At 37.9% G+C, this 16,570-nt stretch overlaps 1 protein-coding gene across 2 annotated transcripts in view; it reads left to right on the top strand.

Annotated features, from left to right (window-relative positions):
* The window catches only part of BABAM2 (BRISC and BRCA1 A complex member 2), a 437,255-nt gene that overhangs the window by 33,023 nt on the left and 387,662 nt on the right, over positions 1–16,570 (top strand). For both annotated transcript variants that reach the window (XM_065890615.1, XM_065890614.1), the window contains one exon: positions 9,192–9,268. In XM_065890615.1, coding sequence (XP_065746687.1) covers positions 9,192–9,268 — 77 coding nt within the window. The remainder of the gene's footprint in view (positions 1–9,191; positions 9,269–16,570) is intronic.

Here is a 16,570-nt window from a genome sequence, read left to right as displayed (position 1 = left end):
GAACTATCATCTTGTCATTATGTTTCTCTTAATCTGTTAACACGATATCTATGTTCATTTTTTATTTTCTTCTTAATAATAGCTTTCTACATAGTGTTCTTGTGCATCTTTTGTGACATTTGTTTCTATGTATTCGATTGTTTGATGTTATTTTTTTTGATGTTTGTTGTTTGATGTTTTATTTTTTAACTGATTGTTGATGGTATATAGATGTACATATACAGTATACAGTTGATTTTTGTTGTATGTTCTTTGTCTAGCAACTTTACTAAACTCACATATTATTTCCAATGATGCAGATGAAGATTTTAAAAGCTTTCTACATGCAGTCATATTATCTGCAAATAAGTATAGTTTTATTTCTTCCTTTCCAATATTTATATCCTTATTTCCCCATGCTACATACTGTGTACTAGCCGGGACCTCCAGTACAGTGTTAAGTAAAAGTAGTAAGAAAGGATATCCTTGTCTGATTCTCTATCTCAAAGGGAAAATTTTAACATTTTGTTACTAAGTATGATGTTGCTGTAGGTTTTTGGTAGATGGCCTTTATCATATTAAGGAAGTTTCTTTTTTTAAAAAAATTACTTATTTTATTTATTTTTGCCTGCATTGGGTCTTCGTTGCTGCACGTGGGCTTTCTTTAGTTGTGGCGAGCAGGAGCTACTCTTCATTGCGGTGCACAGGCTCCTCATTGCAGTGGCTTCTCTTGCTGCGGAGCATGGGCTCTAGGCACGCAGGCTTCAGTAGTTGTGGCACACAGGCTCAGTAGTTGTGGCTCTTAGGCTCTAGAGCGCAGGCTCAATAGTTGTGGCGCACGGGCTTAGTTGCGCTGCAGCATGTGGGATCTTCCCGGACCAGGGCTCGAACCTGTGTCCCCTGCATTGGCAGGTGTATTCTTAACTACTGTGCCACCAGGGAAGCCCCAGAAGTTTCTGTTTTTGGTCCTTGTTTTCAAAGAGTTTTAAAAATCATAAATGGATATTTAATTTTGTCAAACACTTATCCTGCACTTATTGAGATAATCCTCTTAATTTTCTTTTTTATTCTGTTAGCAGAGTGAATTAAATGCACGTATTAGAAAAGAAGAAAGGTTGGACAGTAATGAGCTAAGCATCTATCTCAGAAAGTTAAAGGATTCCCCCCCTCCTAGTTAACTGCTAAAAATAGTATTTGAGCCCATCATTCCTACTGAAATCATATTGCAATTTAAACCACATTTTTGCTATAGGAACACCTACTAAGATTTAAAAATACTCCCTACTCTAAAGTAGAGTTGAAATCTCTCATTTATAAATGGAGATATAGCATGGAAACTGAGAATAACAGTTGATGCCACATGAACTGGCAAACACATATTTTTGAATATTTTAATTTTATAATTTTTAAAACATTCTGGGCTGACTCACTTATTCTGGTAATGGCATTTTGGATTCCTATGCTAAGAATTAAATCTATCACTTTCTAGTAGGGCCCAGAAATAGATTTTAGGCTTTAGAGATGTAGAGGATGTATTTGGTATATCAGGAACATCATATGTCATCAAGTAGGTAGTTTCATTCTCCTGGATAATGATCTAAAACAGCGGTCCCCAACCTTTTTGACACCAGGGACAAGTTTCATGGAAGACAGTTTTTCCATTGACGGGGGAGGGGGGATGGTTCAGGTGGTAATGCAAGCCATGGGGAGCGGTAAATGAAGCTTCTCTCGCTCACCCACTGCTCACCTCCTGCTGTGAGGCCCGGTTCCTAACAGGCTGCGGACCAGTACTGGTCCGCAGCCTGGGGGTTGGGGACCCCTGATCTAAAACATCTACTTCAGTGTGATTTTGCTGCCTCGTTTTACCAATTTTAATTCATGAGTCTTCTTGTAGAAAGGCCTAAGACTTGACCTAGTGGGTTTTGATATAGTCAACTTAGACGTACCATAATTCCCTTCCAAGACTGAGGGTGAAAGATTCTGTGAATCAGAGGTTCAGATGCCTTCACAGATAAAATGCCCATTTTATAGATTATTTAGATAGCTGTTAAGATATCCTACTTCCGTCTTCTAGCTTCTTTACTGCTTAATACTGCTGAATTTCAGTCTAGAAACTGATAATTTTGAAACTGATTTAGTCTGAGTGGAATTATTGATGTTGGATTTAGTTCAGAGAAAATAAATTAATTCTGTAAAATGGAAATGTGCTGAATATCAACTAACAATAATTCACTCTAATTTATAACTTAATAGTTATTTAAAATGCAGTTATTGGTCTTTGAGCCTGTTTTTTCTTTATAGTCACCTGTTATTTTAGGTTGCCAAAGCTGAAGACTTCCTTCTTAGCTGCTGTTAAATATTGTTGGTTAAGCACAAACGTCATTATCAAGAAAACAGGAAGCTATGTAGGAGAACATGCCAAATGGTGAATTAATAGTCAGGGTAAAGGAAACTGACGTAGACTCAGGGAAGGAACCCTAGACTCATCTACTTTGTTCTTTTTAGGTGGCTTGAAGAATAGAAATGGTTTGTCATTATTTTTTCCAGAAAGTATGTCAAATAATAGGTTTAGCATTAAGCTAGAAAGCATATATTTTGCATTGTCTTAAAAATGCTGATGTCTTAAATGTTGTAGAATATCTTCATATAACTTTGTTAATCAAGATTAATTCTTGGTTGTCACTCATATCATATAAAGTGTTGTGAAATTGCCTACCTTTTCCTCTTTAGAGTGAAACTCTACTAATTTGAGTTTGATCTCAGTAATTAGGAACAAGTAATAATTTAAAGAGGATTCAAATCCAAATTTATGTTTCACTATTTATTTAAAGAGTTTGCTGAATAAATCAAGAGTGTCAACATTGTAGCATCTATTTAATCAAGTTATAAGGGCCTTGTTCCCTCTTTTGCATCATTGATTTACATGTATACAGTTCTTATTACTGAGAAATCATTTTCTTTTCATTAAAGCACATGTGGTTGGACACTTTTTGGCAACTTATTGTCAGCTTTTACTTTCCAGTATTATAAGTACTTAATAAAAACACGTTTGTTGAAAAGAGTTATAATTCACATTTTCCAGTAAGTCTGATGGTTTCCCCTTTAATTATTGAGAGATGATTTAGTTTGGTGGTTAAGAAAATGGGCCCTGGAGCTGGACATCCTGGGCTTGGATCCCAGCTCTGTCACTTACTAGCAAGTTGCATGTCTTCTGTATGCCTCAGTTTCCTCATCTGTAAAATGGAGATAATGATAGCATCTATTTCTGAAGGTTGCCGTGGGCTTAAATAGTTTAATCTAATTAAAGAACTTAGAACAGTGCTCGCCACATAGTAAATGCCCAACAAATGTTAGCTGTTGTTGTTATTATTATTTCTTGTGAAAACAGTAATATTAGGTAGTGACTTTAAGTTTAAATTCTGAGTTGCATGCACAACTCTTCAAAGGGGGGACCTTCCACAAATAGTCACACTTTCAGCTTTCTCAGAGGTGAGGATGAGAGCGCCTTCCCAATTCCAGTTAAATCATCAGTTTTTGTCAGGAAAAGAGCACTAGACCGGGAATCAAGTCTTATGCAAACCTTTCATTCAGCAAACCTTTATCTCCATACATAGTCGGTGGAGTAGCTACGTTCTGGACACCAGTGCTGCTGGATTCTAGAGATTTAAAGATGATTTAAAGATGCTTAGGCTTGGGCTTCTCTGGGGGCGCAGTGGATAAGAATCTGCCTGCCAGTGCAGGGGACACAGGTTTGATCCCTGGTCCGGGAAGATCCCACATGCCACGGAGCAACTAAGCCCATGCACCACAACTACTGAGCCTGTGCTCTAGAGCCCGTGAGGCGCAACTACTGAAGCCCACGCGCCTGGCGCCTGTGCTCCACGGCAAGAGAAGCCACTGCAATGAGAAGCCCGTGCACCGCAATGAAGATTATTAGCCCCCACTCGCCACAACTAGAGAAAGCCTGCACACAGCAATGAAGACCTGACGCAGCCAAAAATAAATAAATAAAACTTAAAAAAAAAGAAAAAAAAGAAAAGATGCTTAGGCCCAGGAGAATAAGATGTGGCCAGAAGTGGAAGTGGTTTCTAATCTGTTGTCATCTGTAAAATGACAGTTTCTGAGTTTAGCTGATGATTACAATCATACAGTAAAATGTCATCAGTGCTGGGTGCTTAGCACTGTGCTAGATGCTGTACTAAGACATTTTTAAAAACTGTAAAGCAGTTCTTGGCACCAAGAATCTTAGATCTGGTAGGAAAAACAAACCACAATTAGAAAATAGATCAATAATAATACTGAGGGTCGTGATTAGATGTAAAACAAGAGATCATAGGAACGAGAGTATAAGAAGGTTATTATGCTTCGCATTTCAACGTGCCAATGGTTAGCTGCAATTTCTGTAATAAAGAACCAGAGTAAACTGCCTGATTTGTTGTTAACCTGAATCCCCACTTGAGAATTCCCACTTGCATAATCTTTTTAAAAGGGAACTCAACCCACTTTGTTCTTCCCCATGTTAAACTTTAAAATCTTGAGTCCCCAGATATTGAGGTAATTAGAATTTAGTGAAAGATACATTTTTAGAGCATAGTTCATCCAAAAATCCTTTTTATGTTATAATGCCAAGATATGTGTTTTGTTCTTGTCACTGCTGTATTCCCAGTGCCCAGCACACTGCCTGACCTGTAGTAAGCACTCAAGAAGTATAGTTGAGAGGGAATTCCCTGGTGGTCTAGTGGTTAGGACTCCGTGCTTTCACTGCTGAGGGCGTGGGTTCAATCCCTGATCAGGGAACTAAGATCCCACAAGCCTCTGCTTGGCGTGGCAAAAAAAAAAAAAAAAAAAAAAAAAAAAAATTAAACAAAAAAATATAGTTGAGAGACAAATTTGAAATTACATTTAAATTGTCAGCAATTTCTAAGTCATTTAAAAATTATTTTACTATTAAAAGATACTCAGTTTGGAATATTGGTTTTTTAAACCTTAGCTCTAACTGTGTGTTAGGACAAGTTGCCATTATACAAATATAAGTTTAATGAAGTTGGTAGCTTTTTATTTACTAGCATTTTCATGCTTGTGTAAGGAAGTGCCTTTCTAGGAGAATGAACTTTCCCACTGTATTAGTTCTCTGTAACTGCATTTGACTGCAGCTTCATGGGAGGCCTTACACCAGAACTGCCCCGCCAAGCCATTCCCAAACCCTGCCACATAAGAAACTGTGGAGAGATAATAAATGTTACAAATGTGACATTTTGTGATATCACAATGTAAAGACTTTCATATACTTTACCTGTAGACTCTTTATAGGTAGATCATCCTGCCTTCTTTCCTTTTGAAGAGGAGTGAAGCACTTTAGAAGAAAAAGATAAATCAAGCCATCATAGCCAAGTTTCCTGAGACAAATATAAAAAGAATGTATTTAGCTTTAAAATATTTATATAATTGTAGAATAGTTCATGTTCATTATTAATCAAAACAATGCAGAAAGGTAGTTGAAGAACATGCTAAAAATCACCCCAAATCCTGCTACATTTTGGTGACGGTCCTTTTGAAATCTGTTATGTACATAGGAATACACACACATTGATCTATCTTTTCCGTACGTGGAGCCATACTATCCATATGTGGTTTTCAGTATTTTTTAACCCGTGCCCTTTTTTGATTAACAGAAAAACACTCTTTGAGTGTGATTTGAAATTTCATGGTATATTAAATAACATGACCAAAACCAATTTTATTTTATTTTTTTAAATAAATTTTATTTATTTACTTTTGGCTGCATTGGGTCTTCGTTGTTGCTCGTGGGCTTTCTCTACTTGCGGTGAGCGGGGGCTCCTCTTCTCTGCGGTGTGTGGGCTTCTCATTGTGGTGGCTTCTCTTGTCGCGTAGCATGGGCTCTAGGCTCTTGGGCTTCAGTAGTTGTGGCACACGGGCTCAGTAGTTGTGACTTTCGGGCGCTAGAGCACAGGCTCAGTAGTTGTGATGCACGGGCTTTGTTGTTCCGCGGCATGTGGGATCTTTCCAGACCAGGGCTCGAACCCTTGTCTCCTACATTGGCAGGTGGATTCTTAACCACTGTGCCACCAGGGAAGTCCATCCAAAACCAGTTTTAGACAGAGGTAATTAAAAAAGGGGAAACATTTTGGTTTAATCTTAAAAGAACCTTTAGGTAACATGACATTGGTTTGTTTCCCATAAAGCTATTTATCCTAGGTAATATGAAAGACAGAGCCTAACAAGATGTTTTAAATAATTTTCTCAGTATTTAATTGGAGGAGAAGCTGACTACTTTTTAGGAGAGAGAGACCAGCTTAGCCTTTCTTGCCTCTGTTCCCTTGAACAGTTCAGTTATTGGCCCCAAATTTGTGTATACCTCTCAGCAAAACAGAAGCCCTACAGTTCACTGGAGATTAGTGACATAACCTGTTTATACTCCTGTTTGAGGAGTATTACCCCTGACACCATCCCCACTTCGAGTAAGTGATCTTTCCAACAATAGGACTCTTCTAAGGTGAGTTTTTCTTCTATCTTTTCTTCTTTTTCATGCTGTGTTAGTGGCCTGTATAGATTGGCTGGCCCACCCATGGATCTGCCTCTGTGTCCATGTGAGACTTGGCTGTCATCTCACACTTTCAGCTCTTGACTTCCCTTCTCCTTAAACGTGAGCTTCTCCGCTAGTTGTCCCTGTTGAATAAATCTTCTGGTCTCCCTTGCCACTGCTGTTTCCCTCATCCAAGTACCTAGCATCATTCTTGGCCTGAAATGGACTCGTTTCTGGTCTCCTCGTTTCCGTTTTGCCTCTTTACAGTTCCCTTTTCCATACAGTATACTGGGTAATCTTTTAAAAGCTTAGAATCAGATAATATTACTCTTCCTAAAACCTTCCTTTGTGCTTAGAGTAAAACCTGGATCAACCGCCACCACTTCCAAGGCTCTGCGTGGTCTGTCCCTTGCTTAATCTCTTGTCCTAATCTTTTGCTGTTTTCTCTCTCAGTCACTCTGCCCTAGCCGCATTGCCCAGACTTAGCAAGATTCCTTCCCCCAGAAATATCAAACTTGTTCCTGCCTTCACGCCTTTGCACCAGCTGTTTCCTCTAGCTGGAACGCTCTTCCCCAGAGCTTTCATGGTTGGCCCCTTCGCGTTATTCAGGTTTCGGATTTCACCTCCTCCAGGGGTCTTCCCCGGTCTTCCAGTGTAATGTGGCTCCTGTTTTATTGCAGCTCGCTGCTTTATTTTCTTCATCACATTTAGCAATCTTAAACCATCTTTGTGTGTTTGTCTCTTTTTTTATCATTTCTCCGTCCCTCGCTAGAATTTAATTATTGTGAGACTGTAGCTCTTGTCTGTCTTGTCCACCCTGTATTCCTAACACATAGAACAATGTTCAGTAAATCTTATCTAAGTGAAAAGAATCAGTGAGTGAATCACGCAGGTGGAGGAATGTATTTTTCTACACCCTGAGGTGGCTGGAACCAGCCCTTCAAGTAGGAAGGGAGGAAGGTGAAGAGGCAGAGCACAAAAACACTTTCCTAGTCATGGTTAAGGCATAAAGTGAATAATATAAAGTGTGGCCCCACCGTGAATGTAAGAATTTAGAAACCTAATTCACATTGAAGAAGGATGAGTTATTCAAACAAACCAGAATCAGATTAATCCTGAGGATTTCCTGTACTATTAATAACTTCAGTCGTTAAGCGGTGTAGGTAATTTGATGATCTTCAAGACCCCAAAAGACACTTGATTGAATATTTTTAAAAAAAATCATTTAAAAACATTGCTGGTTGAATATAAGAGAAAAAATTCTTAGTGTTGCTTATAGGGTCATTTCTGTCCCTTTGTATTTTATAATGCGAAAATTTATGTGTTTCCCATAAGTGTTTTCAAAGGACTACTATGTTGTGAGCTAGAAAAGATTATACTATAAGAGAAATATTTTAGTACCTTTAATAAAATGTGCCCTGAAGAATTTTTTATATTGAAAGGTAAAGGAGGCTGTGTTCTTAAAACCTGTAAAACATTAAAGTAGATTACTCTGCAATGACTAGTGCAATTTTGTTTAGTTTATAAACTAATATTTTTATTGGCCCCTAAAGGTAAAGAGGAATAATCAACCTAGTGATTTATGTTAAATACATTAAAGTTTCTCTCTGCTTCTTTTCTCTTTCACATTCAAATAGTTTTGGGAAAAAGTAATAGTTAATCTGAGATCTGAGTTAGTTTTTTTTCAAGCCAGCACTTCTTAAATTTAGTTTCAAATGACTGTTGCCCTTCAAAGTGGCCATCTCAGAAAGTTGTACATTTGTTCTAACAATGCTTCCATTCCTTAAACTACTTTTGTAGGTTCTTTTTCAGAAATGTTTCATAGGCAGTTTTGGAATTATGAATGAAAATTAGCCTTCTTTACAAATTAAAAACCTTGCTTTTTTTTGGACTAAATGAAGACATACAACTGCCTTGACTGACTTCATATTAATATTTTATTAATTTATGAAGCCAATACTGCTGTTATGCAGTTGAAGTTATGACTCAGAAGATTACGAGAGATATCTTACAAAGTAAATCTCTGTAAAGAACAAAGAGTATTGTATAACTTTGTTAAGTAATAGATTAAAAAAAAAAAACAAGCTGTTGAGACCTGGGTGACTAACTCACCCCCCTTTTAGATTTGCATTTTATCTGAAACTGAGTGCAGTGCATTGTGCTCTGCTACAGATGTAAGTTATGGGGCGCCAAATCTAGAGGAAGCGCCTTATTTTCGGGAAAAGAGAGAAAACCATCTGGTACTAGAAAAAGACCACAAGTGGGCTCTTTTTAGTACTAACTGAGTGAAAACCAAGAGTCTATATTTAAAATATGACCATAAAACTACTCTTCTTTTACAGCTCTTGACATCAAAGACTACAGACCTGTTTTGGATCATATACCTGTTTTCAAAGTCGAGATACACTTCTTTGAGAGAAGTAGTTGAAGCAGTGTTGTTATTTATTTTTAGAAGGCATATAGGTTTTATTGTGGGAGAAATGAATTATTTGTTTGAGTGCAAGTCTTGCTGTGTCTTGGCCTCCATGACCATTAAGGGCTTTTATTTTGTTCTATAAGCCAGTGTTTTAATCGGTTGTCTTTAAGGATCACTTTTTATTAACTTATTAAATATTGTAAATACGCGGGATTTTAAGAAACTCTTTTCTTCTCTTTCTTTCTTTTAAAGCTGCACGTCATTGACTCCTGGACCCAACTGTGACCGATTTAAATTGCACATACCATATGCTGGAGAGACGTTAAAATGTAAGTAAATGATGACTCTTCTACTGAAAAATGTAGATTACAGTGCTAGCTATTGGATTTTGTGCTTTAGTTTTTATTTCTGGCTTTTAGGTGTTATCTCCTAAGATACTGATCAGAAGGATTTACCACTTTTTGAAAATTTGTCTTTCAGTCCTAGTTCTAGTCTAAGTAAGGCATGCAGCTCAATATCAAAAAAACAGACAACCCAATCCAAAAATGGGCAGAAGACCTAAATAGACATTTCTCCAAAGAAGATACACAGATTGCCAACAAACACATGAAAGAATGCTCAACATCATTAATTATTAGAGAAATGCAAATCAAAACTACAATGAGGTATCATCTCTCACCGGTCAGAATGGCCATCATCAAAAAATTTACAAACAATAAATGCTGGAGAGGGTGTGGAGAAAAGGGAACCCTCTTGCACTGTTGGTGGGAGTGTAAATTGGTGCAGCCTCTATGGAGAACAGTATGGAGGTTCCTTAAAAAACTAAAAATAGAACTACCATACGACCCAGCAATCCCACTACTGGGCATATTCCCGGAGAAAACCATAATTCAAAGACTCATGTACCACAATGTTCATTGCAGCTCTATTTACAATAGCCAGGAGATGGAAACAACCTAAGTGTCCATTGACAGATGAATGGATAAATAAGATGTGGCACATAAATACAATGCAATATTACTCAGCCATAAAAAGAAACAAAATTGAGTTATTTGTAGTGAGGTGGATGGACCTAGAGCCTGTCCTACAGATTGAAATAAGTCAGAAAGAGAAAAACAAATACTGTATGGTAACACATATATATGGAATCTTAAAAAAAAAAAATGGTGATGAAGAACCTAGGGGCAAGACGGGAATAAAGACGCAGACCTACTAGAGAATGGACTTGAGGATAGGGGGAGGGGGAAGGGTAAGCTGGGACAAAGTGAGAGAGTGGCATGGACATATATACACTACCAAATATAAAATAGATAACTAGTGGGAAGCAGCCGCATAGCACAGAGAGATCAGCTCGGTGCTTTGTGACCACCTGGAGGGATGGGATAGGGAGGGCGGGAGGGAGGGAGGTGCAAGAGGGAAGAGATATGGGGATATATGTATATGTATAGCTGATTCACTTTGTTATAAAGCAGAAACTAACACACCATTGTAAGGCAGAAACTAACACACCATTGTAAAGCAATTATACTCCAAAAAAGATGTTAACAAAACAAAACAAAAACAAAGTAAGGCAGTTGGCAGGGAGTAAATTGTGGTCAAGTGGGCATGCACACGTTTTATCTTTTATAGCAAAGGTCAGAAATACAAATGGCTACAAGGCCAGACTGGTAACATGAATGAGGGAAGCAGCCTAGGTGTGGCAAATTGGGGCACTCCTACCCAGTTTCGAGGGGTTGCCCTTACTGATTTATTGAGAAAAGGCAGAAATCTGAATTTTTATTTGAATTCTCAGTTTTAGATGTAGGCCACTTCTTCAAAATTACAATGTGGGCCAGCATTATGCAGGCCAAACCATGTGTTTGTGGGCTGGCTTGAGCTCTTGAACCACTGGTTTGTGACCTCCATGAATAGTATGCAAGACTTACTGTAGGATTTAGTCCACCATCTACAGCATCTGCCTAGGTTGCATCAGCCCTTCTCTGCCATAATTACCAGTACTGAAGCTCTAGCCTCGTGTGGAAATGATGATAGCTTTGGTTGGTTAGTATCAATAATCTCATCAGGAATTTTCTTTCTTGAAACTGTACTAGTGAATGGGATATGAAAGTCTCTCAATTCTTATACAGAGGAATAAAGAACAAAGATGTTGAAGGTGGGACAGACGGGTAAGCAGTGTCTTTCAGACCACTATAGGCTAGGAAAGGCCACATCTTAGTATTCGCAGAATCACTTTAAATTAATTTACCAAATGCAACGTGAACCAAAAAATTTGTGACGTGCTGACTTGCTAACCTTTCATTGTTAGATCATTCTCTGGAAACCATTAAAATACAAAAGAATTTCACCTGTCTGAGGTAGTAGGACAGACTAGGTTGCTACTTTTTTGGGGGAAAAATAGTTTTGACTAAATTTGAAGAAAATGATCAAAGTAAATCATTCGCATTTACTAAAAATGTAAATAATTCAAACATTTTTTAATACATGAAAACAGTAGTCCTCTGTTCCATTTCTCCCCAACGCTAGTCCTCTTTCTCAAGGGAACCACTTAAAATATTAAAAAAAAATTGTTTCAGTGTTTAGCTCTCCTGGGGATGATCGCCACATATCTAAGTAATATGCTTATGCCTCTATTTCTTGGCTTATCAATTTTAGATATTACTATCTTTTGATTTTCTGCTCTGATGCATAGGGTATCAGCCTATTTTCACTGCACCCTTTATCTCTCTCTTCTCCTCTGTAGTGTAATTTTACCACCACTATTGGTTCCTGTGTTGGTTACCCTGTAGCTTCAAATTTTTTCTTTTCTTTTTTTTTAAAGGATCATTTAAAGCATTGTATTATATAGTTAAGTGAACAGCTCCTAAAAGTTCCCAGTCAGTGCCTGGCACACAGTTATCACTGTTATTACTTAAGCAAAATCTCTGTGCAGTGATCATGACCACTTAGTATGCTTTTATTTAGTTTCCCGTTAACCATAGACGGTGTCTTTTGGCTCCTCACTTTATAAGATGAAGATATTAGCCCCTGACCTTCCTTCCATTCCTCTTCCTCACCCTCCCAACTTCTGTCTTCTCTTATTTTCCTTTTGCATTGTCAAGGGTGATAATTTACTGTCTGTTCTAAATCTGCAGTTGCCATCTGTGCTTTGTCCACAAATTGCTTGAATGATTACTCTGCAGGCCTGCTCCTGCAGTTATCACTATGGGATTTACCTTTATTATTCTCTTGGATTTGACCTTGTGTAGAATCTGTGTATTGAAAATTCTGTGTTTTTAGAATTATATCTTGGTAAACAGGTTACCTTGTTATTTTGCTGGACCACAGTCTCAAACAACTTGCTCAGATTCCACTCCTCCCTCCATCCTTCCACCTTTCCTGTAGCTCCTCTGATAATTTTTTATTACCACAGTCATAATTAGGTATCTTAATTTTCTTTTTTAATAAATTTATTTATTTATTTATTTTTGGCTGCATTGGGTCTTCGTTGCTGTGCTTGAGCTTTCTCTAGTTGTGGCGAGAGCGGGGGCTACTCTTTGTTGTGGTGCATGGGCTTCTCATTGCGGTGGCTTCTCTTGTTGCTGAGCACAGGCTCTGGGTGCATGGGCTTCAGTAGTTGTGGCACATGGGCTCAGTAGTTATGGCATGTGGGCCTTAGAGCACAGGCTCAGTAGTTGTGGCACACAGGCTTAGTTGCTCCATGGCACGTGGGATCTTCCCGGACCAGGGCTCAAACCCGTGTCCCCTGCATTGGCAGACGGATTCTTAACCACTGCACCACCAGGGAAGCCCAGGTATCTTAATTTTTAAGAGCTCTAAGAGCTCTGTTTCTCTTTTGCAACATCTTGTTCTTATTTTATGAATGTAGTATCTTAAAAGTTTTTGAAGGATATAGTTTTTTTTTTCTGTTTTCTGAATTATTTTGATTTTCCCCAGGGATTATATTTTTATCATCTTTTTTTTTTTTTAACCTCTGTTATTCTATAGCCTTTCCTCAAATAAAAGATGGGTTTTGGTTGTCCATTTATATTTAAAACATGATAAAACTCTGATTGGGACTTCAGTATGGGCAGGACTTAATAGGGTATGTGGGTTAATGGTGGGCAGGCTGTTAATATGAGCACCCCTACGTGTCATATTTGGAGTTCAGCTGTTCTAGCTCTCCCCCAAATAGTTTATTCTGGTTTTTAAGAAAGTCTTCTATATTTTTTTCCTGGGGATACATATCTGGCCACCATGCCATTTTTGGGAGATGGGTATATAGATTATTGCCTGTGGAGCTTTTAGTCAGTCTCCCTGTTCTTAGCCCCTTGTCTCATTCTTGCCTCTCCTTACACCGGATGACTACAAGTTTTTATGGCTTTACCAGGACAGATGGCTTCCTTCTCATCAGTAGCCTCTTCCTCTCATTATTGCAACTAAAGCTTTCTCTGCCCTGTCTCTTCAAGTACTACTCTTCCATCTGCATTCTGCCTTCTAGGAATTTGTGGAAATGTTGCTACTGTTTTCCCTTCCTCTTCACTCTCCTGTTGTTTTTGATTTTTATCTTTCTGTTTCTCCACTATCATTTAATGAGAGGGTGGGTCTTAGGAGAGAGAGGAAGTAAATGTTTGTGGTCAGTCCACAGTCTTGAGCCAGAAGTAATGTGACTTCACAAAGATCCTTCTAGCTGTATGAGTTTATGTTAGGAAGCATTTACTAGTATCCTGTATCCTCTCACTACTGTAAGCTTTTATAACATTGGTGATAAGGGTATTTGGACTGGTGTTTACCATATCTTGTAGTTATGTCCTATTAAGTTATTGCTTGATATCATCATTATATGCTAGAGACTTAATGTAGCCTGTAGAATGCTCTATAATAATTGAGTAATAGATGAACTTTATATACTGAGATTCTTGCACATTAAGGTGAGTCAGACTCCTAACCTTAAGCAGCGCATAGCCAAATAAAAGGAAAAGACAATTGATTATGGAAACTGTATTTACAAAAGTTTATTGAATTGGAAAAATAAGAACGTGACATTCTGTTCTTGTATCAGTCTTTTGCCAACAGAAATTCAATCTTTAGAAGTTATTTATTGTACAAGGAATTTGTAATTGGAACATTGCTCTTAACAATTCAGAAAACAGGAAGGACGTACAGTACTTTGCAGATTTGGAGTCTGTTTCTATTTTGTCTTATATATTTTACTCTGCTTTCTCAAAGCAGATTAATGACAGTATTATGTAACCAAATTTTATATTTTGAGATATTTTATATACTAGGAAACAGTTCATCTATAAATTTTGCAGTTAATGATAGTGAGAATGAAAGACAAAGGAGAGGGCACATTTCTACTCATGAATTCATGAATTTATTCCTACAGAATTACCCACATGTAAAATGAAATAATTGAAGTAAAAAAGACCAGAAGATTACAGTACATTAGGAATGACGTTATTGTCTCCTCAGCTCTTTTCAATGTGAAGAGAAAACTTGGGCATTGAAAGCATTGCCAATTTGTGTAAGATTCTCATGGAAGATATCAAAGGATATCTGATAAAGAGAAGTCCTTCTAACACAACATCGTAAAGCAACCATACTCCAATAAAAATTAATAAAAAAAAAAGTCCTTGAATTTCATGATTGTAGAAGAGACAACTGGTACTTACTTAAAGAGGATTGGAGAAGTGAATCATCAGTGATGAAATTGATTTAAATAAAACAAATGTTAAGATCTAAGATGGTGCCACTAAAATGAGTGAAAATATGCCCATTACAGCAAAATTCACAGAGGAAGATCCGCGAGATTTTTATAAATGCATATTTGTAAAAATAATCATGCGCTACGGCACTTAACTCTTGAAGAAATTATTGTGTTTGTGTTTTTTTGTGTCCTATTTAAATAGGGCGGGTGTGAAGCTGTTTTGCTCGTATTTTATTTGTAACCTGTACCTTATTGCCTGGTATTTAGAGGGAAATTTGTGTTTGTGTAATGAATGGACCATGTTCATTCTTTGGATATGGTAATGAAGAGGTTTGGTGAGGAAGTGACAGAACTCTGAAATATTCTCAATTTTACAAGTTTTTTGAGTAACACTATTATGTAACTATAAAGAGAGATAATTTTTTTTTTTTTTATGCGTTACGCGGGCCTCATCACTGTTGTGGCCTCTTCCCGTTGCGGAGGACAGGCTCCGGACGCGCAGGCCCAGCGGCCATGGCTCACGGGCCCAGCCGCTCCGCGGCATGTGGGATCCTCCCAGACCGGGGCACGAACCCGCGTCCCCTGCATCGGCAGGCGGACTCTCAACCACTGCGCCACCAGGGAAGCCCAAAGAGAGATAATTGAAATATTTTAAGTTATATCAAGCAAATCTGTGGCCGAAATCAAATGGTTTCCTAACACTGGTTTCAAATTGAAATTATCTTTTGTTGAAAATTTCTATTTTTCATACTAACAATTTATTTTAATCAGGGACTGTTTGGTTATAAGAAACCCATTGGAACAAACGTAAATAAAGAGTTTGTTTGTCTTTATAAGGAATTAAGTGAACTCCATGGTGCCCAAGGGCAGGAAGTATAGCCAGGCCTGATACGGACTGGAAGGATGGCAGACACAATAGTAGCTGGTCGGCATCTGTGTTCTTGTATGTCTTTGTCTTTCTCCTGAAACATATTTTCTTGTCACCATATTCACTTTATTCTTTCCCCCCATATTTCTGTTTCTCCTCATGTAGAGCAGAAATGGCTTCCTGAGCCCCCTAGGACATGGTGACTAAGTTCAAGGCCACAAGAGACAGTCTGTGGTCTTCGAGTGAGAGGGTCTGTTTGGCATCTTGGGCTGGGTGTCCACTTGGGATCCAGTCATATAGCCAAGAGCTCTGGTTCATGTACTATCATGGTTACTAGAGGCCATTTTAACACAAAGTGAGCATGGGCTGGGCAGGTACCCAGAGAGGTATCTATTACAGTGTTTCAGGAGTTCTTTCTAAAGAGATTCCACGTGAAACTAGAGGCATTTTCCCTTTGTCTTTAGCAATAGAAGCAGTGCCATTGTTTATCATCTGAGAGGAATGATGAATATTTCAAAGCCATTTGTGACAGAGTCAAGAAGTCATGCCAAAAAATTATCTCCAAAGGTTTTGAAGTTGAAAGACTTTCCCAGAGGAAAAGCCTTTTTTTCAGAGGAAAAAGTGAAAAAAAAACAAAGATTATGATTTGAATAATATGTTATGTCTCCTTGTCTTCAGAGGAGGAGTATAAAATCGAAGCATTTCCAAGGCTTCGATACTATGTCACTAAATTTAAATGTGTATTTTTTGGAGAATGATTACAACAAAAGGAAACCAATCTCAGAACTGCTATTTAAATGGAATGTATCATTTAATGAAACAGTGGTCAAATATACACAAAGATTTTTATAGACAAATTGTAAATAGTGTTCCAGAACTTCTGCTTTACTGAATCTTGAAATTCGACTTCATTTTTATCCTATCTCAAGTGGTTTGGCTGCTCTGTGTGTGTGTTTGTGTGTGTGTGTGTGTGTGTGTATGCATTGACACAGTGCTTCTTGCATCTCAAGTCTATTATATATTACTTTGTCTTAGCCAATCAGCATAGTAAACTCAGAAAGCTCTTTTTCCTCTGCT

Source organism: Phocoena phocoena, chromosome 14 (genome assembly GCF_963924675.1).
Source record: "Phocoena phocoena chromosome 14, mPhoPho1.1, whole genome shotgun sequence".
Taxonomy (NCBI): domain Eukaryota; kingdom Metazoa; phylum Chordata; class Mammalia; order Artiodactyla; family Phocoenidae; genus Phocoena; species Phocoena phocoena.
This window is presented reverse-complemented; position numbering and strand designations above follow the sequence as displayed.